Source organism: Raphanus sativus, unplaced genomic scaffold (assembly GCF_000801105.2).
Source record: "Raphanus sativus cultivar WK10039 unplaced genomic scaffold, ASM80110v3 Scaffold1179, whole genome shotgun sequence".
Lineage (NCBI taxonomy): Eukaryota > Viridiplantae > Streptophyta > Magnoliopsida > Brassicales > Brassicaceae > Raphanus > Raphanus sativus.
The window spans coordinates 1-24,375 of NW_026616492.1; the positions used below are offsets into that span (position 1 = coordinate 1).

Here is a 24,375-nt window from a genome sequence, read left to right on the forward strand (position 1 = left end):
AAAAACCGAGAAATATAATTTCATGTCAAAACCGGAAAACGCAATTTCCCGCCAAAACCGGAAAAACACAATTTCTCGCCAAAATCGGAAAAATGAAATTTCCCGCCAAAACCGTAAAACGCAATTTTCCGCCAAAATCGGAAAAACAATTTCCCGCCAAAACCGGGAAAAACAATTTTCCGCCAAAACCGAGAAAAACACAATTTCCCGCCAAAATTAGAAAAACGCAATTTCCCGCCAAAACCGAAAAACGTAATTTTCTTTCGAAAGCGGAAAAACACAATTTTCCAGAAAAGCAGAATTTTTTTTTTTTAATTCGATCAAATTGGTATTAACTTAAAAATGATTCATTATAAAGATGTTGGGTTGATGGGTCAACCATTAATCCATCTGACCCATTCAATTTAATGGGTCATAGGTCAACCCAACCCATTTAATAAATGGATTGGGTTGACCCATGACCCTTTAACAGTTAACCCATTTGGGTTATGGGTTGGGTTGACCCATTTGACCTATTTTGACACCCCTAGTCTCGTGCGACCTCTCTCTCTCTCTCTCTCTCTCTCTCTCTCTCCTCTCTATTTATCTTCTCAATCTTTCTTTCTATCTCTCCTTTCTTCCTTCCGTCGTCTTTTTGTTTTTGTTCTCTCTGTAGAATCTCTTGCAGCTGCTGCCAATAATAACAATCGAATAACCCTTCGCTCTGCTCTTTCTTCCACCATCTCAGGTTCGAATCGATCTAACACGATTTCACCCTCCCCTCCTAAGCCCCTTTGATATCGTTTTTGATCTTAGGTTCCGATAACATCAACAAACAGTCCATGGTTTTCGTCTCTAATCCGAGAGAGAATAGAATAGCAAAGTTTCTGATTCCCCCCGATCGTTTATTAGGTTTCCGATATGGGAGGGAGATTTGTAGCTGAATAGAAATTAAGTTTTTGGTTTCTAATTTAGGGTTTTAAGGGCTTTGATTCGTTTTTGGCTCGGATTCAGATCGATGAAAATGATCTTTGCTTGTCCTTTATACATAACAGTGACCAAATCAATTGCTTTTTATTCAGCTAGTCTTATTGTTTTCGAATTAGTTTTATTAATTTATTTGCTCCAATCGTTTATAGTTTGACGGAGTGTGAGAGAGAGCTTTGACGAAAAAGAGAAAAAAATCAAATAGTGGGGGGAATGGCAGAGACTGTTTCTGGAGTGGGACGATCAGCTGAGGAGGAGAGCTCAAATGGACTACATCCCAGTAGTCTCTCTGAGTGGAGGTCTTCTGGTCAAGTGGAGAATGGGACGACATCAACATCTCCTTCTTATTGGGACACCGATGATGATGATGAAGATTACGGTACCGCTTTCTTTTCTTCTTTATTCACGGTTTGCTGTTAATTCTAACGTGGTCTGCTGTTAAAATGATGTTTCGTCTTTGATTTAGCAAATGCATGCAGCTAAAAAATGCATTTGTTTGGTTGAAAACGAGCGTGCTATAGGCTTTTTTCTATTTATCTGTTTTCTTGAAGAGTTTAACTTTTTGTATTGAGTTCTACCATGTTATTATAGGAAAGAGGAACATTCATAGTATTCTCCTTTTTTTATACTTTTATTTGTTTTCAGCTGTTTAATGTTTACTTTATTGTTTTTTTTACTAGGCCTTAAACCCTCTCAATTATTTGGGAAACATACTTGGAAGATAGCTAAATTCTCTGAAATCAACAAAAGGGAGCTCCGTAGCAGTGTTTTTGATGCTGGCGGCTACAAATGGTACATACCATATTTTGATCTTTCTCATCCTTAGATTTTGTCTCACGATATAAACTTGAGATCGGGGTTTTGAGGCTCTGTTTTGTTACCTTCGTGACAGGTATATTTTAATTTATCCACAAGGATGTGATGTTTGCAATCATCTTTCCTTGTTTCTCTGTGTTGCAAATCATGAGAAACTTCTTCCAGGTTAGTAGCTCTGTCCACCGTTCACCATGGTCCCGTTTCTCTCTTTGGGTACCTGGTCATGTATGTTCTTTTGTTGTTTTTGGAACAGGCTGGAGTCATTTCGCTCAGTTCACTATAGCTGTGGTGAATAAAGATTCAAAGAAATCCAAGTTTTCAGGTGACTTTTCCGAGTCTTAACTAGCTTACCCCTTTATATATGCAGCCAACTGAACTCATCTCTTGCAGATACGTTGCACCGGTTTTGGAAGAAAGAGCATGATTGGGGATGGAAAAAGTTTATGGAGTTACCTAAGTTACATGAGGGGTTCATAGATGATTCTGACTCTCTTACCATTGAGGCTCAAGTTCAAGTGATCAGGTAATGCAAAGTTGAATATATGTAGTGCCTGAGTAGAAAAACTACCACGTCCATTTTTCTATACTGCCATTCTCCACGAGTTCATATTTTCTCCATTAAAACACATGTGATATTCTTTATTTTCCGGTGTCTCTGATTTATGTATTGTGGCTAACTATAACTGGTCCTTGCAGGGAGAGGGTGGACCGGCCTTTTCGCTGCCTTCATTGCGGTTATAGGAGAGAGCTGGTTAGGGTGTATTTTAATAATGTAGAGCAGCATTGCCGACGTTTTGTGGAAGAGAAAAGAAGCAAGCTTGGGAGGTTGATAGAGGACAAGGCAAGATGGACGAGGTATTTCACAATACAATTTGTACCCTTAATCTTAGTTAATTGCGATTTGTGAAGATAAGTGACCAGGAATTAGCTGTGGTCACCTTTTCTTCTGAGGAAAACCCTTCCTATGTGTAGAATTATATTGTTTTCCACTATGCGTTTGGAGTCCTATATAAATTTGCTTTAGTTTCAAATTTTAATTTTAATTTGGTTGCTGTGGCTCTACACTATCTCTGATTTAAAAGTCTTGTTAGCCAGAAGAGGATGTGGCGGATAATCCCTTAAAGAGGATGTGCTCTTTTTTCTTAGTTCACACACTTGTTGAAGGCCAGAATTTACACCAATCTAGTATAGTACAGTTGCCTTACTTTTATATTTATGGTGATGATATCTTTCTCTCTAAATTTGAAATGGATATCGTTCTTTGTTGCAGCTTCGGTGTTTTCTGGTTAGGGATGGACCAAAACTGTAGGCGTCGGATGTCTAGAGAGAAAATGGACGTTATACTAAAAGGAGTTGTGAAACACTTTTTCATAGAGAAGGAAGTAACATCCACTTTGGTGATGGATTCCTTGTATAGTGGGTTGAAGGCTCTTCAAGGCCAAGCTAAGAACAAGAAAGCTAGGCCAAGTTTGTTAGATGCCAAGGAATTGCCAGCTCCGATTGTTAGTGTGGACAAAGATGTGTTCGTATTAGTTGATGATGTGCTGTTGCTCCTAGAGAGAGCTGCTCTAGAACCATTGCCTACACATGAGGATAAAAGCCCCCAAAACCGTACAAAGGTCGGTTTCATTGTTTGTACTTAATACTTTTTTTTTTGCCTGAATTTCCATTATCTGTGATCATATCTGCTTTTTGTTTTATTTTTGTCGTTTCTCTTATCTTTTTTTCTGTTTCAGAGGGACGTGCTGCATTGTCCACTAGAAAAGAAAATTACATTTTAATGATTTTTGTGTTTTTGGGTGCAAAACTAGGATGCCAATGATGGAGAAGAGGTCAACAATGAAGTCATTGAGCGTGATGAGAGACGTTTAACTGAGTTGGGTAGACGAACCGTGGAGATCTTTGTTCTTACCCATATCTTCAGGTAAAAATGCACGATATGTTTCTATACGTTCTTCCATTTTGTTCTTCGTTGATGTGCTTATGTATCGTACTTCTATATCTCTGAGAACCGCAGCAGCAAAATCGAGGTTGCATATCAAGAAGCTATTGCGCTAAAAAGGCAGGAAGAACTGATTCGTGAGGAAGAGGAAGCGTGGTTGGCAGAAACTGAACAGAGGGCCAAAAGAGGAGCAGCAGAGAGAGAGAAGAAATCTAAAAAGAAACAGGTGTGATACTCTTTTCTGCTGTTACAAAAAAAAATCTAATTTTGCTCCTTCTGCTTGTTGGGATGTTGATGAGAGTTTCTTTGGTTATTGAACATTCATAGGCGAAACAGAAACGGAACAAAAATAAAGCGAAGGACAAAAGGAAGGAAGAGAAGGTAACTATTGCAACACATGAAAAGGATCTAAAGGAGAACCAACATGATGAGGAAGAAAAGGATTCTGTCACAGAGAAAGCACAATCCTCAGCTGAAAAGACTGATATTCTTGGAGACGTGTCAGACGTATCTGATTCTGTTGATGGTTCGGTCGACATTCTTCACCCTGATTTAGAAGATGGGGACAGTAGCTCGGTTCATTGGGATACCGACACCTTGGAAACTCATCCTCCTCCATCAGGAGGGAGCGACATTTCCATATCCACACCCAATGGAATTGGAGAAAGAAAGAATCAGTCGACAGTGGATGATAGTTCCTCAACTTGTTCCAATGATTCTATCCGGTCGGGGGTTAACAGTGGGTCATACAAAGGGAATGCCTTGAATTTCCGAAACCAGAAGTCACCAAACAAGTAAGTTTGTTTTCACATCCCTTTGCTTCTCTCTGTACTGATTCCTTATAATTAGACACCTTGTGATTTGCAGAGGAACGAACCACCAAGTAAAAATGATACCTGATGCCCGGAGCGTAGTGAGTGAAACAGATAATCAACCTTCAACACTTGGAACAGAATCAAAGAGTCAGAGTTCCCAGTCCGAATCTGATTGGGTTGTTGTCTCCCGCATCCAGGAGCCAGAGAGCTCTCGGAATCGCAGTCCCGTTGGGAAGGTTGGTCAACTCATGCTTTTAAATGTTGGATTAAGATCTCAGAAGTGCAATGCTGATGGAATTATTACAATTTCCTTTTTGCAGGAACGCAACGTTACTCAAATCATTGTGAACTCGGTTGACATGGATCGACTTAAAGTGAAAAGCGCTGCTGTACTTTCTTCTCCCAGAGCTGCTACCAAGAATCTTTCACCATCAACTCAGACAAAGCCGGAGAAAAAGAGCGTTTCAAACGCAGACGCTGTTCCAAATCGGAAGGTAACGCCAACTCCTGGACCACCTTCATCAACTCAAGTAGTGCGGCCTTCTTCAGATATTCAGTCGCAAACTGTTGGACTCAGAGCTGATACGCTAAAGATCTCTCCTCCGAAACAATCTGCAACAACAACAACAACTATATCAAGGCCTTCTAGTGCTCCAATAATCCCTGCGATGCAACCCGCCCCTATCATCACCGCCTCCTCTTCGGTTCAATCAACATCATCATCCCTTCCTCGATCGGTTAGCTCAGCTGGTCGTCTAGGTCCCGACTCTTCGGTACACAACCAACAAACTTACATTCCTCAGTCCTATAAACATGCCATAGTGGGTAACTCTCCTGGTTCAACCTCTAGTTTCGTCCACCACCCAAGCTCTCATGGAGTTGTCCCAACCACACTACCATCATCATCTTACTCGCAAACACCGACATTATCTCATCAGTCAAGCTTCCCGACATCATCTCATCATCAGTCGAGCTTCCCTTTCAAACAAGATGCATTTATGTGGGCAGGAAGGAGTTCAAATTCTGCAAGCGTGGGCATGAACAACCCTTACACACCATCAGCCGTGACTAGCAACAGATCCGTGAACCACATCGATGTTGAGATTGCGCGACAACAACAACAACCACAAAGCTTGATGACCGACGAGTTCCCTCACCTCGATATCATCAACGACCTGCTCGAAGACGAAAGCTGCAGCAGCAGCAGCATGGTGTTCAACGGGAACATGTACAACTCACAACCGCAGATTTTCAACAGCCAATACGCTTACCATGCTGGTGGTGGTGCTGATTTAGGCATCTCAGGCGAGTTTATGTCTAGTGGCAGGTCCAGGAGTTTCGGAGAAGAAGGGTTCCATTACATGCCGCGTGTCTCAGCAGCCGGACCATACGGCGGGGATGGATTGATGCCGACGCAGTGGCAAATGGGGAACGTGGACCTGTCTTTACTAGCTATGAGAAACAACAGTAACTTGGAAGATACAGCACCAACGTACCAACACAACACATATCCGAGTTTTTCGCATGGGATAAATGGATACAGTGAGTACAGACCTTCGTCTAATGGCCACTGAGGGGACGAGGGAATGAAGCAAATGAATTTGGGATTTGTAATGTTTTTTTATCAAAAAAAAAGAAAAAGAAAAAAGAATTACGATTACAGTTTGTGTAAAGAGAGTTTCTCTTTTCTACGTTTCAAATGAATTTCCTTTTTCTTTTTATATATAAGATAGTTTTCAACATTCTTCTTCTATTGACAAACTTTTGCCCTGAATGTGCCTACAAATGTTACATAAATAAATACAATGAATTCTCTTTTGTACTAATAATTAATACTTTGTTATTGTAGAGAAATTTTTTTGTTTCAAAATAAGTGTTGTTTTATAGTTTTAAAGTAAAAATGTATTAATAATTTTTTTTTGTTTATTTTTTTATTAGTTGAAATATATTTATGTGTACAGATAATAGTATTTTATTTCGAAAATATATTAATAAATGTCTTTTTAATAAAACAGAGGAGTAAAAAAGAACAGAGGAGTAAGAAAATAAAGTTAATTTTGTTGATGATTTTCATTGCTAAAATAAAAAGAAAGATAAACAATAATGCTGGTATTCAGTTGACCAGAAAAAAAAACAATAATGTTGGTAGGATGTTGATAAGATGTAAAAGAAAAAAAGACAATAATATTGATGGTTGTTGTGAATGTGTGTCTTATTAATGTCGAATATGAACTCCTTATATAGGGACTACAAGATGGGCCAATAATGGGTCAAAGCCTACTAGTATCTTTTGGATAAACATCCACCTGAACCAGTCGGTTCATAACACTTCCCCTGGATGTTGAATTCATCTTGAGTTCGCTAGATACCAAATCCTTTTTGGGCTCGTGATACACTTTACCAATTACTTGGTGTTGCCTCATTAAAACCTTACCAGGAAAACCCAGTGGGACAAAACCATGGTGAAGGAAAAAGAGTACAACATGTATCACTTCCCCTGATTTGTACCTCTGTATATGCTCCTGAGGTTGGCGCATGAGTAGACTGGTGGGAATTTTATGGACGCCAAGTCTCTGAGCTGGTCTTCATAATGTGCACGTCCTGGACTGATAGGAAGGTCTCATGGACGTGGTGCTGATGTAGACATGGTGAAGAAGCCGATTGACATGTCTTTGGTTGGATTCGTACTTCTTCATATTTGTTTTCCAACATGTGCATACTGCTTGTTTGAGAACTATCCATGTATGGATCCAATTTATAACCTGTATCATAATCAAAAACAAAACCAAGCAAACACATCTTTGGGTTTGGTTAGTATAAAATAATCTCAAACATTAGTAAAAGAATATTTCAATCCTGTCCCATTGCCTTTATATTTAGAAATAACATAAGCTTAATTCAATGCTTATGTTCGGATGTGTGTAACAAACACATTAAGGCAATGCGCCAATGGCACTTTTGGCAAGGGACATGTATGGCTTTATTTCCAATGCCTCATGGTTTGATCATTTAACAACATATATGATCATACTGCACTTTGAAATTATTTAGATGTATAGTATTAAGTTTAAACTTAACTATAGTTTCACTTGTGAATATTTACATCCGGATGTGCCTTGAGTCTTTTCTAGACCAAGGAAATATGTCTCTGTCCAAACTAGGATCAAAGGATCCGTGACCTATCTCAGATGGTCTCATGACCATGTTCCTTCTTAGAATAAAATGGGTCAGTACTCGGACCAAGTGAAAACCATTCGACCATGAGTCTTGCATTGGCTTGTATCCGGACTAAGGCACAACTTTCTTGTCGTCCTTATGACCAAATGGGTCTATGTACATATATATAGACTATGGGACTATGTTACCATACAGTGGGGCGAGCCATAGACTTTATAGTAAGCATTTAGGGTCAATGAACCTTATAAGCTTTACATAATGGTTCATACCTATCATTTTGACATCTTTAATCTATGCTTTATTTGATGCACAAGGATTTCATCTTTAAGTATATTTAAGATACTTACTTTGTAGTCCCAAACAATATTTGTTTGTCCCAAATTTAATCTTTCCCAAAACATTCATTTCAATGCTTTATTTAGATAGTCTTTTGGGAAGTGTCTCCAGAGGTTCCTAGGATATTTTCTTTAGATCAAAATATTCTTGTATACTCTAGTTCTCGAGAACTTTGTTGCATTAGACAACTCTATATCCTCTGAGACATATATATTTTCCAGTGGACTTATATAATCAGGCGGTTTACATCCTTGAACCGCAAGTATAAGTTTTTCTTATGTGCCAGACTTATCGAGGAATCTCAATGTTTGTTGCATCCACCATAAGGAGCTTATCTCCTTTTAATTGATTCCTGGTCTTTGTGATAATCCTTGTGCACATGACTATGCTTAATATTATGCATATGGTCGTGCCTTACATTAACTGTATCTCGCCATAGAAATTTCTTTCACAAAGACTGTTTTCTGTCCAACTGGTTTAGCATCTAGAGGTGTCCGTACTTATGGGACCTATCCTCCCTTAACTCCACGTCTACTTTCTTATTTGATCTTAATCTCATATGTTTGAATGCATTCATGTGGACGTGGGTTTCATGATCCTCATTGATCTCATGATCTCAAGTGCTACATTGCGCATATTTTATCATTAGTTTCGAGTACTCGTTTGTTCCTTTGTGTCCTAGACATGACATATCTTATTGAGGTTTTATTATGTCCTTCAATACCCTGAAGTTTGGCGTCCCAAACATCATTAGGTACCTTAGGTACAACCATTTCTTATGGTTTCCTCATCCGTGATCACTGTTTTAGTTTTGTACATGTACATTTTGATTATGTCTAGGAGTCCCTCATCCACGGATTTGCACCTTACTTTAATATCCGAGGGATCTTATCTTTAGAACTTATTGATCTAACTTGTTTAGATTCAGTAGCAACTTGATTGTGTTCTCTTGAACATCAAATCTTATTTGGTGCATTCATAGCTGGTAGAAATGACTTAGTCATTCTATTCGGGTCAGGAATCTGGCAATTATATTAAGCTAGCTTTTGTATAAACTTTATGGACTTCTAGAACTCATTCTAGAGTCTGAGGATCTTGCCAATATAAGGATGTTTTGATTCCATATAATTTTCTATTATCCAGCTTCCCTTTAATGTTGGATGTTCGGATTCACTGAGGTGACTATCCGTGTACCTAGCCTTTAAACAACTTGTCCGTGGATGGCTCAAGGTACTTAGAAACATGGGGAACTTATATAATATCCAACATCTATTCCCATCCTCTCATCTTATATTTCTGTGGTGGAGCGATAGAATTTATAAGTGGCACTTCTTTATGTGCTAAGATGAGGTGTGTCTGGCCTTTGACCTGTTTCAGTTAATGGGATGGGTATCAATGTTCACTTCTGTGTGTGTATGTCCATGTAGAATAAAAGGTGTGTTTTATTCTTATTCTTCCCCCATGGACATATCATACTCTTTGAGTGCTTAGGATGCGAACATATCAAGACATATAGTCTTTTCTTTGAAAGGAACTCATTTCTTTGCTCTTAGTTTCAACTGTAGGGTGAAACATCTTTCTTTTACTTCTCATCCACGTCTATTCTTATGTATGTCCATGTATCATGGAGTGCTATACACTTACCCTCATGGACATTTCATGCTTATGAAGCACTTGGACGTGAGTTCATTGGCATATATCAAGACATGTAGTCTTTAAGGCGATTTATAAGGGACCTTTTCCTTTGCCTTTAGTTTACTTCTTTTCTATTCTTTTCCTTTCATTGTGAATTTTCACGTCTACATTGAGTCATGAGATGTTTTCTACATTCTCCATGATCAGATAATGTTTATCAAACCATTTTGGGACGTGAGCACTTTAATCGATATTCACTTGGATATTTTGAAGTAACATGTTTTCCTTTATCTTTGGTTTAATCCGAATGGGATAAGTCTATCTTTGTTCTTGTGAACTCTTTGATGTTTCAATATTGTGTATGTTCATGTTACATGGAGTGATTAACACTTACCCCCATGGACATATCATATTTGAATACTTTTAGACGTGAGTTCACTTAGCTTTTACCAAGACTTGTAGTCTTTGCTATCATAATCTTCTTTGGGCGGTTTCTCTTTAAGGAAACACTTGTTTCTTTTGCCCATGGATTCATTATGAAACTATCCATTCATCAATTCTTAAGTCTTTCACTTATAAGAATGATTATTGTACACGTCCTCTTTTTGTGTACATAGCCTCAAATGTGAATACAATGCACACGACCTCTATATTGTACATGTCCTCTCTTTGTGTACCTTTGAGGCAATAGGATATTTGGTCGTGGATTTTGTGTCTTAAGATGTCTGTGGTTTGATCCACTGTACATCATAAAGGTATTCACATGAATGGACGTTTTGTTTATGATATAAAAGCTTTTATTTATTGATTCTTTCAAAGATAGCAACCAAAGGAAGTGAATAATGTTTAAAGGAAAATAACTAAGTAAGAACACTAAGGGCTTGATGTCGAGTCATCATGGTGATCTATTCTCTTATGCTTCACTGGATTAATCTTTCTTGTGATCCATCCGACCACATTCTTCTTGATCCATGAGAATATCTTTGACAATTTTCCTTCATCTTTCCGAACCACCTTGGCTTTTCTTTTAAAGCTTTTCTCATAAAGAACAACTAGATACTTGGGAGTTTTGCATCTCTGTCCCGAATGGTTTTTCATTCCACAATTATTGCACAACTTAGACCATCCCCCACGTCCATATCCTCTCTTGACATGGTTGGTTTCTAAGTCAGCCTTGCCGGCTGGTAGTGCAATAGCCAGTGGCAATGGAGTTGATCCCGTAGTCTTTCTTTCACTACTGCTCATTAGCAACTCATGATTTTGCTCAGCTTGCAACAATCTTGCTATTAGAGATGTATAGGTAGTAGAACCCATCTCTCTATATTGTTGTACTAACAACAAGTTGGTAGGGTGAAAGGTGGAGAATGTCTTTTCCAACATATCTTCATCAGTCACTACCTCACCACATAGTTTCATTTCGAAAACTATTCTGAGCAGTGTAAAGTTATATTCTCCCACAGACTTATAGTCTCGGAATCTGAGGTTGATCCATTCTCGTAAAGCTTTGGTATGTATAACCTCTTGGATACAATTTCTATTTTCTAGATCTGTCCAAAGCTTTGAGGGATCATCGGTTAGATATAGACTTTTGAGTTTTAGACAGAGATGATGGCGAGTGTTCAGGAGTTCTATCTTCCTTGCAATGTTACCCTTTGTGAAGCGTTCACATAGTTTATCAGACTCAAGTACGGTCTTAATATCTTGTGCCCATTGCACACATTGCAAGTAGTTTTCTCCTGATATTATGATGGAGGAATTCGACATCTGAAATATTTAGTGTTTCATAAGCTAGATCTTAGTAATATGTTCTGAGGAACTGATTTCAAAAGTTTTCCAGAGAATTCTAGAAATGGAAACTTTCTAGAAATGGAAACTTTCTAGAAATAGAAAATTTCTAAAAATGAAAACTTTCTAGAAATAGAAACTTTCTAAAAAATGGAAACTTTCTATTTTTGATTTGGTCTATCAACCAAAATAGGGTTTATAATATCGATTGGTTTAGGGATTTATAAACTGATTTGGTTTAATGTTTTCACAATTCGGATTTGGTTTTTTTTGATAAGTTTCATAAACCAGTTTAGATTAGGGTTTAATAGTCGGATATGGTTTAGAGGGTTTCATAATCCGATTCGGTTTGGGGTTTTATAAAGTTTTAAAATTTCATGAACTTTAGGGTTTGTTTATTAAACAAATTTATTATATCAAATCTAGCAACCTAATGATTCAATCAACCAGGGTATACGAGTTCGCTAAAGTTCTAATCTCAACCTCAAACATTTTTATAAAAATCGGATAATTCAAACAATTAGGGTTTGATGACTTACCTTTGGATTAACTCGATCTGCTCCTTGGTTTCTTTGGAAATATTAACCTGATCTTACTGGGATCCTTTGTTTTCCTTAAACAAATTTATCAAAAAAATAGTTAGTAAGATTAAAAATAATGGGCTGTAAACAAAACTATAGAGAAAAGTTTGCAGCCTTAGATTTATTTCTGATTTTGACGGTGCGGCTTGTAGCTGTCGTAGAGAACGCATCTGATCACGGATTGAGGTGAGGTCTGCGGCGTTGGATTCTCCTCTTCAATAGCTTCAAATTGATATGTCGCACGTCTTCTGGATCGTTACGGTTTGGGAGAACGATCGATTTGAAGTTGAGTTAAAATTAGGGTTCTTGTCCAATTGACGGCGCGCACTAAAACAGAGTTTGGCAGGGCGTCTGAGATCTGATCGACGCGAGGTTTTCGGCTATGGATTCTTCTCTTCAAGATCTTCAATTTGGTATATCGCACGTCGTTTGGATCGTTATGGTTTGAGAGAACGGTCGATTTTAAATTGCGTCAAAATTAGGGTTCTTGAATAATTGACGGCGCGTACTAAAATAGAGCGTGCCGGCGCGTCTGAGATCGGATCCTCGCGAGGTTAGCGGCGCTGGCTTCGTCTCGTCGAGATCTTCAGATTGATAGGTGGCTAGCCGTCTAGGTCATTACGGTTAGGGAGATATGACCGTTTTAAGATGCGGTTAGTTTTTAAGGTTTTTGGTGACCTACGAATTTTGCTAGGGTTTTGAGCTTAGCTCGTGCTGATAACGTGTTGTGAATGTGTGTCTTATTAATGTCGAATATGAACTCCTTATATAGGGACTACAAGATGGGCCAATAATGGGTCAAAGCCTACTAGTATCTTTTGGATAAACATCCACCTGAACCAGTCGGTTCATAACAATGGTAAAATACAAAAAAAAAAACTTGCGCCTTTCAGAGTCAAATTCCCAATTCAAAAAAAAAAAAAAAAAAAAAAGAGGCGGAAGGGAAAAAACATGAGCCTCGAATCGGTGAAGCAGTATCTGGAAGGAGTGAAGAATGAGGAGGAAAAGGAATCGAAAGTGGCGAATTTGCCACAGAGATTCATCGAGAGATTCGTGACGAAAGGAATTAAAGTAGATCTCATCGAACCAGGTCGAATCATCTGCTCCATGAAAGTCCAACCTCACCTCCTGGTAAACTAAATTTACAAAACCCTAATTCTTTTCATTTCCCTGGAGAAATTTAATTTTGGAATTTTGGCGGCGTGGGAGGAAAGAACGCAGGCAATTCCTTACACGGAGGAGCAACGGCGACTCTGGTTGACTTGATAGGATCGGCTGTGATTTACACAACCGGACTTTCGAGCTCCGGAGTGTCGGTGGAGATCAATGTTTCTTACCTCGATGCTGCTTTACTTGACGTAAGTCTCTTTTTTATTAGATTCATGAAGAAAATTGAGGAAGGGATCAAAATTCATATGCTTTTGTTTTGTAATAGGAAGAGATAGAGATTGAGTCAAAGGCTTTGCGTGTGGGTAAAGCTGTAGCAGTTGTGAGTGTTGAGCTGAGGAATAAGAAGACTGGTAAGCTTATTGCTCAAGGTCGCCATACTAAGTACCTTGCTCCTCGTACCAAGCTTTGATTCTTATTCTTTACTATGTTTTATTACAAGAAGCTATGTTGAAGAAGTTCAAAATTATTTGTATTATTGTATATCTATACTTTAAACATAAACGTTTGATATAATCCGAAACTATTATCACCGGCTAATCATGTTTACCAGCATGTTCATTCCAGTTTTTTTTTCTCTTCTACTCTGCTTCTACTATATATGTGAGGATAATTACACAACTCTAATGATCTTTTGTATTACTAGTTTAATTTAGTAGTAACTGACCTTGCCAGAACAGGCAACACTCATGACATGATGAAGCCCATGGTTTACTTGAATCTCAAGTTTTGTCTCTGCCTAGGTTACTTGTAAATCTCCAAGTTTACTTGTAGAACTCTAAATCATTCTGGAATCTGTTTGCATAATGATGTAATCGCCACATTTAGTGAGTGAGTGAATCACGTTTTACTAGCGTTTTCGATTTTAAATTTTGACATACACAAACTAGCATTCTTTTATCTCGACATACTTTAACTCTTCTTGTTAACAAGAGTTATAAACATGTGCATTTGTATATTTCTTGTCTTTAATAGCCTTGACAACATTCTTTCTATAGTTATATTTCTCGTCTTCAATAGTCTAGCATTCTTTTGTTATAAACATGTGCATTGGTATATAACCACCACTTTATAGTCTTTATTGTCCTGGCAACATCTTCTAACTTCACTTTGCGATCGATAACACGAGATTTTTCTTTGTGTGTGTGTGTGTTACACGAGTTAGTTAAAGATCCCACTAAAGATGAAAAATGTGAAAACATAATCATGATAAGGATAAAGATGTGGTGGTGGATCAGTGTTGTCTCGTTAAGAATATAGGTTGAGAATTGAGATATGTTGGTTAAGATTTTATTCTTCCTTTTGTTTGTTTGTGTTACTATCTAATAGATATCGCGGTAGAATACAGTATATAACATGATGCATAGAATTAAACTATTAAATAACTTATAACCCGTTGTATAATACCATAATCGTGAGTCAATAAAATCTGTTGAACGGTGTCTCATAAAGCTTCAACAATCTTGGCATAGATATGAAATACTTAATTGAATTCGATTCTTTATCATAACATTTAAATATGTAGTTATTGATTTAGAACTAACTTAAGTAGTTGTACTTTTAAACCAGTTATCCAAAAAAGGTTGTTGTACCTTTATGCAACTTATGTGAAAAATTGTATGATAATTTATTATGGAGTTTTTCTTAAATGTTTTTTTATTATGGAGTATTAGTATTCTAATTTCTTTATTTTACACTAAATTCAAAAGTTAAACTGTAAGTAAGTGAAATGTTACTACACGTTTTCGATGTGAGATACCTATCAAACCCGGTATTAACATTTTAAGTTTTATCGATATGATAATGCGCTCTATCACGCATGATATAGATTTCAAATAATAACGACAGTATCATTACTACGTACTGTAAATAATAAACATCGAAACCCCAAAATCTACATTATAAAAAGAAATCCTCAGGAAAAAGTCAAAACAAATAGATGAGAATATTATAAAAAAACAAAAACAAAAGTATAAATCAGTGGTCATGGTGTGTTGAGTTAGTGCGTCCCCTCACAGTCTCAATCTTCATCCCAAACACGCATTTTTAGACTTTTCAATTGCAAGAAGGCAAGAATGATTAAACCTTCAGGTAATGCTTGTCCTGTCTCTACCTTCGTTTACCACTAGACAAATACAAACACTTTGAAAATAATAAATAAATATTCTTCTTTAAGTTTCTCTCTCTTGTTGGTTTGTTAAATTTGTTTGCTATAGAAGGAACGCAAGATGTCTCTAGTGGTGGATGTAAATCACTTAATCTCAACCATCTCCTCCTTGCTTCTCTTGGTGGTCTTGCCGCCGTTGCTGCTGCTGCTTTTTCCGGAGAATCATTCCTTCGCCGCAGGAGAACTCGTCAAGGTGTTTGTATGGGGGATAAAGACCAGAAAATAGCCCCTTTGATTGAGAGGAAAGATTCAAGTCGACGATCAAACCTCGAGAGATTCTCTTACTATGTTGGTACGTATTTTTGCATCACTCATACATTTTCAAGAATGAACTTTGCTATTCTTTAACCCGAAACAAAAATTGCAAATAGTTTCAAGAGAAAATAATGAAAATAGAACTGATATTGACCAAGGGATTATAATAATAGGAAAAAGATCATTATAATAGGAATAATATGTATTTATTGTGAATACGAAAAATAAATAATGATACTACTATTCGCTGCACATGGAAGGATATGTACAAATCCGAATTGATGAGGGCTTATTGAAGTTTTGATACTACCGAAGCTTGTGACAGAACATTTTTATCTAGAGATTTTGGCATGGTTTTTCAAATTTAAGATATTCTTTATTTTAATATTATATTTATACTTTGAAATATTTAACTTGCTTTTCTTAAAATATCTAATTCGTACCCGTCTATAATAAATTACATACACGTACTACTTTCTCCATAAATGCTAGAGACCTTTCACAAAAGGGGGACCTTTTGTAAAATTCCAATATTTTACGTAAGATGTTATAGTGATATTTTCTATAAGAAATGTTGCACATGTATTTTTTTGGTTGAGTGTTAGCATGTATGCAAAATGCAGCAAGGCAGCTAGGAATTGAGGATCCTGATGAATGCCCACAACTATGCAAACTGGCAAACGCATATTTAATGAAAACGAAAGGATATAATGAGAATGTGTATGAGTATTTGGTCAATGAAGCTGATGCTGATTCTCTCTACATTCATCTACTTGAAGAATTTGAAAGATGCATTCTCACGTATTTTGCTTTCAACTGGACTCAATCTTCCAACCTCATCTCTCAGGTACTTTTTTGTAACTTTCTCTCAGGTACTTCATTTCATTTTGTATGAAATTAAGATGTTTTGCGTAGCTCTATCTACGAATGTATATTTGTATTAGCCAAATTACTTATTAACAGGATTTATATTGTTCTTTCGTAATGATATAATCTTTCAAAGTTGTACTTTATTCTATTTAATTGTTGGTAATATTGAAAATTTCGCTGGGTGGAGTTGGTTAGACCATTACCAATCTCCAATAATGCGAACTGAATACAAAAAAATTCACTTTGATGTAATTTTATCCCTCCATAACAATCAGATTTTAAGCGACGAGTCGGATCAGAAAATACCAAAACTCAAGGATTTCGTGATGGCAGCAACAAGGTAATTGGATTATGCCATATTCCATAATTCTTATTATATGGTCTCACAGCTAATTATATACACATTGATTGACTAGTGCATATACTTAAATATATATATATATATATATATGAATTGCAGAGTCATCACGCGTTGCTTCTAGTGTTTGCCTTTTAGTTCACAATTTCATTGCTGTGATAATAATGGTTCCAACTTATTTATTTTAAATATATTATCATCATCAACAGTAAAAGATACTTTGTCAAACTTATTGACCATTTTCTTTTTCGAAAAATTGCGAATTCATTAGGTTTATAAAGTTTTGTTTAATATAATTAATTCAGAAAACAGAGGTTTGAGAGAGTAACAAAAGATCTAAAGGTGAAAAGAGTATTTTCAACTCTAGTAGAAGAGATGAAAGCCATCGGCAGTAGCGGCGGAAGCTGTGAGCCGCACTGTACGGAAGTTATGTCTCCGGTGGCTCACAATAAACGGAGTCCCGTCCTCCTCCTTATGGGCGGTGGAATGGGTGCCGGAAAGAGCACCGTCCTCAAAAATATTCTCCAAGAGTAAGTTTTATTAAAAGTTTGCATGCTTGTATTTATCTATATGCATGTAGTTATATACAAATCCAACTAAATTATATTTTTGTAGGCCGTTTTGGTCGGAGGCAGAGGCCGACGCAGTGGTGATAGAAGCAGATGCATTTAAGGAGAGTGATGTTATTTATAGAGCTCTTAGTTCTAGAGGTCACCACGACGATATGCTTCAAACTGCTGAATTGGTAAGTTTATTATTTTTAAAACTTGGTTCTATAACAAACGGACTACATATAACATGGGATATAAGAATTAAAGAATGCATTATGTCCATTTCCTGATATATATTTTTGGTTGCTCTTTATTTATAGGTGCACCAATCATCTACTGATGCTGCATCGTCCTTACTAGTAACAGCACTAAACGAAGGACGTGATGTCATAATGGATGGAACCTTAGCATGGGCGCCCTTCCTGGAACAAACTATCACAATGGCTAGGAACGTCCACAAACATAGATATCGAATGGGCGCAGGCTACAAGGTATCCGAAGACGGGATAATAACCGAAGAATATTGGAGACAAGAAACAGAAAAAAATGGGAAACAACAAAACTTGAAACCTTATAGAATCGAGCTGGTCGGTGTGGTTTGTGATGCTTATCTCGCTGTAGTAAGAGGCATACGGTAAAAAGAAAATTCGATAAAATCTATTTGTTTCCCAAAACATTTCCTTATATTCGAATCATATTGAATTTTTTGGTCCTTGTAATTTGACAGGAGAGCTCTAATGGTGAAGAGAGCAGTGAGAGTGAGATCTCAGCTCGAATCACACAAGAATTTTGCTAATGCATTTCCAAAGTACTGTGAGCTTGTTGATCACGCTAGGCTTTACTGCACCAATGCTGTTGCTGGTCCTCCAAAGGTATAAACGTCAAAGTCAACATATATCAATATTAACGTTATCTCTTACTTTAATGGATTCTAACGTGTGCTTTATAACTTGGATTTAATGGATCAGCTTATAGCGTGGAAATCTGTAGATTGTAACCTTCTGGTGGATCCAGAGGAGATTGAATGTTTGAAACGGGTCAGTAATCTTAACCCGGATGCTGAATCCATTAACGAGCTTTATTCAGATCCGAGCGTATTAAGCAAGCCCGGTTCAGTTTGGAGTAATGTTGTTTTAGCCCCATCTAGACCCAAGCTTCAGAAGCAACTTACCGATGCCATCAAGAAAATTGAAAAGGCCCAAGCGACAAAGTGACGATGTTGTTAACTAGCCTTAAAAAATTGTCGTCTTTTGCTAATTCGAGCTATTTTCGTTGGTACTCCTCTTATTTTCGTGCTAGTCAAAATAACTTAATAAATTAAGAAATGGATATTTCAAATTTTATACTACTTAATATGCGTATTTGAATCATATTTTTAAAATTAATCACTAGCAAAACAAGGGAATAGTTTTAGGAGATATGATCATTTTCCTCATAATGTACTTTTACAATATGTTACTAAACTAAAGAATCTCTTGATATTTCATACAAAACAATAATGTAACGTATCACTCTCATGTTATTCAATTTCCCAATCAGTGTTTGGATTTTTAGTGGCTGATACATACATTGTATCGTATCCAAGTAGGATTTGAATAAAGTTGGGCCCATGAAACACTTCAAATAAACAAAAGTGGGCTGGGCCGAAAAACCCTAATTAACACACATAGTCCCCATATATATAAGCGTCGCCGCAAGAAACTGGTCACTCTTCGCAAAGACCTAATAAAACTTCCTCAAGCTTTTTAGCCGTTTTAGGGTTTTATCCTTTCTCTGAGATCTAAACCATGGTGAGTTCTTCTGTCTCCACAGTATGTGAATCTTCTTCTGTAGTTTCATTGTATGATGCCTGATGGTTTGCTAAACCTATGTAGGCGGATGTTGAACCAGAGGTTGCTGCTGCCGGAGTCCCTAAGAAGAGGACGTTCAAGAAGTTTGCCTTCAAAGGTGTCGATCTCGATGCTCTTCTTGACATGTCTACTGATGATCTCGTCAAGCTCTTCCCTTCTCGTATTCGCAGAAGGTAAAAACACACACAGAAAACTTGAAACCGTTGTGTAATTGATGATGTTTTATGTTTTGTTCTGAGAGAGTTTGTCTCTGTTTTAAAATTGTGTTTTAGGTTCTCAAGAGGTTTGACCAGGAAGCCAATGGCTCTCATTAAGAAGCTGCGTAAGGCCGTAAGTCATTTCTATCTCTCTGTTTGGCGTGGCTGAATTGTTGGTGATGTTATTCACAGTTCTAGATTAGCTAAGAATCTCATTTTGTAGTTTTAAGATATGTCTTAATAGCCATTTAACACTATTTGTTTTTATATTAATAATTAGAAAAGGGAGGCACCACAAGGTGAGAAGCCAGAACCAGTGAGAACCCACTTGAGGAACATGATCATTGTCCCAGAGATGATTGGAAGCATCATTGGAGTGTACAATGGAAAGACCTTTAACCAAGTCGAGATCAAGCCTGAGATGATTGGTCACTACTTGGCTGAGTTCTCCATCTCGTACAAGCCGGTTAAGCACGGTAGGCCTGGTGTTGGTGCTACCCACTCCTCCAGGTTTATTCCTCTCAAGTGAAGAAGAGCTCATATTGCTGCTTGGGGAATGTGTTCCTTCATCGTTATATGGTCTTTGCTTTGAGTTGTCTTCTATGTATTCGGATCCTTTTTTTTTTTTGCATTTGTTTTTGCTTTATGATGAAACTACTTTTAGATACTATGTTAAATCTATTTTGCTCATGCATTTTCATTATTAGAATTAAGGTTTATCGAGATAGTATTTGTCAACTTAAGTACCTTAAATTAAAAAAAACTAATACATTTTCAGAGCTCATGAAAAACACATGATTAGTGTAAAAACTAGATTTTGCAAGGGTTTTTTTGCCAAATAACCCAAGAAAAGAGGTAATTAGATTTTTAGTGAGAAGTTAGAGAGAGAGGGTGTTTTTTGGTTAGATAGTGTATTTGTATTTTTTTTATAGGGGCAAATTTCCCATTTGGGAAAGAGAAAAAAACTAGATTCGGGCTTTTGAAGAGATGGGCTTATATAGCATTGGACTTGTTGAACAGATGGGCTTAAAGCACTGCACTAATTTGCTTACAATTGTAAGTCTTCTTTGTAGGTCTCGGCCTTGGGTCTGCTTAATTGTAAATCTCCCTGCATCAGATTATAACTAGTCTTTGTGAAAGGTCTTTGGCGAATGCCTTCAACTCGGCTCACTCAGAACCTTAGCATTCCAACGGCTCACATGATGAAAATGAGTATCGAAGGACAAAAAAATTATTCTTTTAATATTTTCTTTGCTGGCTAATTAAATTTAAAAAGAATTTACATGTATCATAAGTTCATAACTCATACGTGACTATACATGTTAACTTTATTTTGTCTTTAATCAAAATACATAAGATACATCTTAAATAATAATAGTAACTGTGTAGTCTGTGTGAATAGAGAAGACCTCCATTCAAACTTCATAATTGTCATCGATATTATGTAGAAAATGGGTATATTTGCCATTTAGCAATATTACCGATAATTTTAGCTTCTTGAAGAACCCTCTAGAGCGTCAACTTGTCAAATTAATTATTGACCCCATCGAACATCGAACATGCTTCTGCCTGATCCGAGTAGTTGATATAAATATTAAACTACTTATACTCGGAACATTTCAACGTAACTGATTGTACAAATGTTTGGGTTTACACATACATATTTAGACATATTTTCTATATATATGCATGCATGTAACGTTGAAGCGATAAATTATGAAACTTTGTTCTGTTCGTTTGGGATCTCCATGTGCTCCCCAATTATCAATTTACATTCTCAGATTTCTATACGCATTATACTCATTGTGAATATTACACATGCCTGATATTTTGTTAACATTGTACATCAAATTAATAAATTAGGTAATGATCAGAGTGTTAAGAGACATATGATATGTCCATTATAATAGTAACCACCATCAAATGGTCCCTGCTATTATACTATATATGATGTCAAAAAACTATTGCTACCTATAATGTTAGATAAACATACTTTTATTTATTTGCATAATTTAATTTTTGATATATAAGTTTGTGAAGTCGAAGACCTACCTTAGATCATATATGTGTCACTGTCTGTAACATTTAATTTGTTCTCTAGTTACATGTACATAAGTTTGTCTATAGTTATGACTTTTAATCCCATTAAATTTGGTTGGTACAACAGTTAATATTCCTAAATAGTATAATGAGAAATGAAAATATAAACAAAGGTGATTTCATCAAGAGACCCATCAAAATGCACATGGCATTGCTCCCCCTCTTCCCTATGGGTCCTATTTATTTATTTTATTTCCTCCAGCCAAAGCCAGTTATCACTTTATGTACCGTACCAACAAAGTGAATACTTTCCGCTAATTCATAATTATATTCGATGTGATATATATAACATGTACATGTGTGTTGTCATTCTAAATAATTCTGTTTGAAAACTAAGTTAAGAGAAACTGTATTCCATGGTCAAATTCTCGTTATATAATCTTCAGTTTCAATATTGCGAACCGAACATTAAACTCACTCAACTAAAGAAACACTACTATGTTTTATACTCATTAAATATAGAGAGTTTTCTAATCATATTTACACATTCTTAACAAAAAAAAAAGATGAACACAAAAAGATGTTCAAATTATTACATATTTTTCATTACAAACGTCTCACAAATTTAACTTAAGTTCATTATCTACATACCACATACAATTCATATTAAAGCAGACAATTAAAAGAAAAGTAGATATTGAACAATATTTTTCATCGAAAAACACAATTAACACTCATAAATGTGTTAGTCAAATATACGAGCATGACCACCTACTTTTTTAACTTCAAGTTCTGCTCTTGCACTTCTCCATTGCTCTCGGAGCTGAAATGTTTTACAATTAATAAATAAGCAACTAAAATTTCCACATTGGTTACGTATTTATATTTACGTTAGTAAGTAGAGTATATTTTTGCGTTTATCAAAAAAATATTAACCAATATATACCAAACTGTTTAGACGATGTACTATATAAGCGCTAACATAAAAAAGAATCATTGGTAGCACATAACATACATACCGAGACCAATGGCGTCAGATCCTTTCATGAGACGTAAACGCTTGCATGTATCAACGAACATTCTAATAAATAAGTAAATTTAGAAAGGAGTTATATTAAAATGATCAATAAAAACGATCGAAGATTTTATAGAAAAGAAGAAGAAGACGTACGGCCAAGGGACGTCGCCGACGAGCATCCAGTCACCGTCTTTGTCTTCATAAGATGGAACATAGTCCCAACTGTTCACTACATCCCTAAGTTTCCGTTCATTCATGAAGTCTATCATTCCTTCTTCTCCTCCATTTTTTCCTTCGACTTTGTAACAACAATATTATTATTTTCAAAGAGCTTCGTTTATAACATGCATGAAATTGTATATCTAGCAAGAAATATATATTCAACGTATATATACCCATAGTAAAAGAGCTGAACATGTTGGACAAAGCATTAGAGAGTTCGTCGTAGCTCTTATACATCTTTAAGTCGACTTTTCTCAAGTACGGTGCTCCATCCATCGAAACCTTTACAAACACCGCCGTCTCCTTGACACCGCTTGATTTTTGGCTCGAACCCATCACGTTCTTCCGGTACGATCTCACCGGTGGCCATCCCACAACTTGTGCCCTATAAAATTATATATACAGAAAAATGGGAAACCGTTATGTTATACACAAGGTTTCAAATTATGTATGTTATTCATAGTTAGCTATCACCGGTTGTTACGTATAGACATATCAGTTAAACTGTTTGGACTTCTTATATATATATATATATATAAAGAAAAGAATTTACAGACATATCCCTGTTTTTTTTTCTGCAGGGGCTATTTATATTAGGTAGCGTTTGTAAGAACAACAATCATCACTACAAGAAAACAGCATTTTGGCGAGGAAAGTTAACGAGGAAATATAATCCTCGTAAATGTACGAGGAACTTACGAGGAATTTACAACGAAAGAAATAAACCTCGTTATTTTTTCGTAAACTAACGAAGATAACATTTCGTCGTAAAGCCCACGTAACTTTACGTGGTCTTTACGAGGAAATACATTTTCCTCGTCAAAACCACGTAAAGCTTGCATTATCTTTACGAGGAAAACTGGAAATATAATTTCCTCGTTAAATCAACGTAAATTTACGTCACCTTTACGAGGAAATGATATACGTGAACTTAACGAAGAATTTTGAAGCACGTTTTTTTTTGCTACCTACCTTTTCCTCGCAAATTCATCGCAAAACTTCAACTACCAGATTCGAAAATTTTCTATAAATATGGAAGTTTCAACATCATTTTAAACACACCAACAAGAAAAAAAAAGAAAAACGTGAAAGGAAAAAAATGTCAGGCTCTGGGAATGTCTACGAGTTGCGGAGGTGGATGTATATGCATAGAGATGCTAACGGGAGAGTGACGAAAGAATACATTGCGGGACTGGAGACATTTATGCATCAAGCAGATTCCACACCGCTCGCCCTAGAAAGCGGTAAGATGTTCTGTCCATGTCGGAAATGCAACAATTCGAAATTGGCAAATCGTGAAAATGTTTGGAAGCATTTAATAAATAGAGGTTTCACGCCAAATTACTATATCTGGTTTCAACATGGAGAAGGTTATAATAATTATGATCAGAATGAAGCTAGTAGTAGTAATAGCAATTTTCAGGAAGAACCGGTTGCTCTTCATTTGCATAATGAACCTAGTTACCATCAGGAGGAGCAGATGGTAGATTTTGATAGGGTTCATGATATGGTAACTGATGCATTTGTAGCTCATGATGAAGATGAAGAACCTAACATAGATGCAAAAAAGTTTTATGAAATGTTAAATGCGGCGAATCAACCACTTTACAGTGGTTGTAGAGAAGGT

General features: G+C 36.5%; 5 protein-coding genes across 9 annotated transcripts; 4 read left to right on the forward strand and 1 right to left on the reverse strand.

Moving 5' to 3' along the window:
* The first annotated feature begins 542 nt into the window (after nt 1–542).
* Nucleotides 543–6,283, forward strand: LOC108850559 (TNF receptor-associated factor homolog 1b-like). Of its 3 annotated transcripts, none has more exons than XM_018624075.2 (13): nt 543–727; nt 1,119–1,345; nt 1,647–1,758; nt 1,859–1,947; nt 2,036–2,104; nt 2,173–2,305; nt 2,479–2,637; nt 3,053–3,401; nt 3,594–3,706; nt 3,803–3,950; nt 4,052–4,518; nt 4,592–4,775; nt 4,860–6,283. In XM_018624075.2, exons 2-13 carry the CDS (start codon nt 1,180–1,182, stop codon nt 6,111–6,113), a joined length of 3,243 nt encoding a protein of 1,080 aa, XP_018479577.2. In that variant the 5' UTR covers nt 543–727; nt 1,119–1,179; the 3' UTR covers nt 6,114–6,283. The 3 variants fall into 3 exon arrangements, with proteins under 3 accessions (XP_018479577.2, XP_018479574.2, XP_018479578.2); XM_018624072.2 differs by having other exon boundaries at nt 544–727; nt 3,800–3,950; XM_018624076.2 differs by lacking the exons at nt 543–727; nt 1,119–1,345; nt 1,647–1,758; ... (2 more) ...; nt 2,173–2,305; nt 2,479–2,637 and adding an exon at nt 2,874–2,967 and having other exon boundaries at nt 3,800–3,950.
* A 6,633-nt stretch (nt 6,284–12,916) lies between these two features.
* Nucleotides 12,917–13,760, forward strand: LOC108850626 (uncharacterized). Its single transcript, XM_018624125.2, has 3 exons — nt 12,917–13,184; nt 13,268–13,411; nt 13,489–13,760. Exons 1-3 carry the CDS (start codon nt 13,005–13,007, stop codon nt 13,630–13,632), a joined length of 468 nt encoding a protein of 155 aa, XP_018479627.1. The 5' UTR covers nt 12,917–13,004; the 3' UTR covers nt 13,633–13,760.
* A 1,394-nt stretch (nt 13,761–15,154) lies between these two features.
* LOC108850592 (calmodulin calcium-dependent NAD kinase) lies at nt 15,155–18,769 on the forward strand. 2 transcript variants are annotated; one of them, XM_018624096.2, is made up of 9 exons: nt 15,155–15,311; nt 15,437–15,679; nt 16,248–16,489; nt 16,788–16,852; nt 17,176–17,400; nt 17,486–17,615; nt 17,742–18,055; nt 18,149–18,293; nt 18,390–18,769. In XM_018624096.2, exons 1-9 carry the CDS (start codon nt 15,296–15,298, stop codon nt 18,633–18,635), a joined length of 1,626 nt encoding a protein of 541 aa, XP_018479598.1. In that variant the 5' UTR covers nt 15,155–15,295; the 3' UTR covers nt 18,636–18,769. The 2 variants fall into 2 exon arrangements, with proteins under 2 accessions (XP_018479598.1, XP_018479602.1); XM_018624100.2 differs by having other exon boundaries at nt 16,266–16,489.
* A 299-nt stretch (nt 18,770–19,068) lies between these two features.
* On the forward strand, nt 19,069–20,171 carry LOC130503848 (40S ribosomal protein S15-1). Its single transcript, XM_056998411.1, has 4 exons — nt 19,069–19,211; nt 19,296–19,444; nt 19,544–19,601; nt 19,749–20,171. The coding sequence occupies exons 1-4, from the start codon at nt 19,209–19,211 to the stop codon at nt 19,995–19,997; spliced, it is 459 nt and encodes a 152-aa protein (XP_056854391.1). The 5' UTR covers nt 19,069–19,208; the 3' UTR covers nt 19,998–20,171.
* A 1,906-nt stretch (nt 20,172–22,077) lies between these two features.
* On the reverse strand, nt 22,078–23,215 carry LOC130503849 (auxin-responsive protein IAA17-like). 2 transcript variants are annotated; one of them, XM_056998413.1, is made up of 4 exons: nt 22,922–23,215; nt 22,680–22,818; nt 22,528–22,589; nt 22,078–22,331 (listed from the first exon to the last, which is right to left on the reverse strand). In XM_056998413.1, the coding sequence occupies exons 1-4, from the start codon at nt 23,082–23,084 to the stop codon at nt 22,294–22,296; spliced, it is 402 nt and encodes a 133-aa protein (XP_056854393.1). In that variant the 5' UTR covers nt 23,085–23,215; the 3' UTR covers nt 22,078–22,293. The 2 variants fall into 2 exon arrangements, with proteins under 2 accessions (XP_056854393.1, XP_056854392.1); XM_056998412.1 differs by having other exon boundaries at nt 22,680–22,824; nt 22,922–23,193.
* Between the last annotated feature and the right edge of the window lie 1,160 nt (nt 23,216–24,375).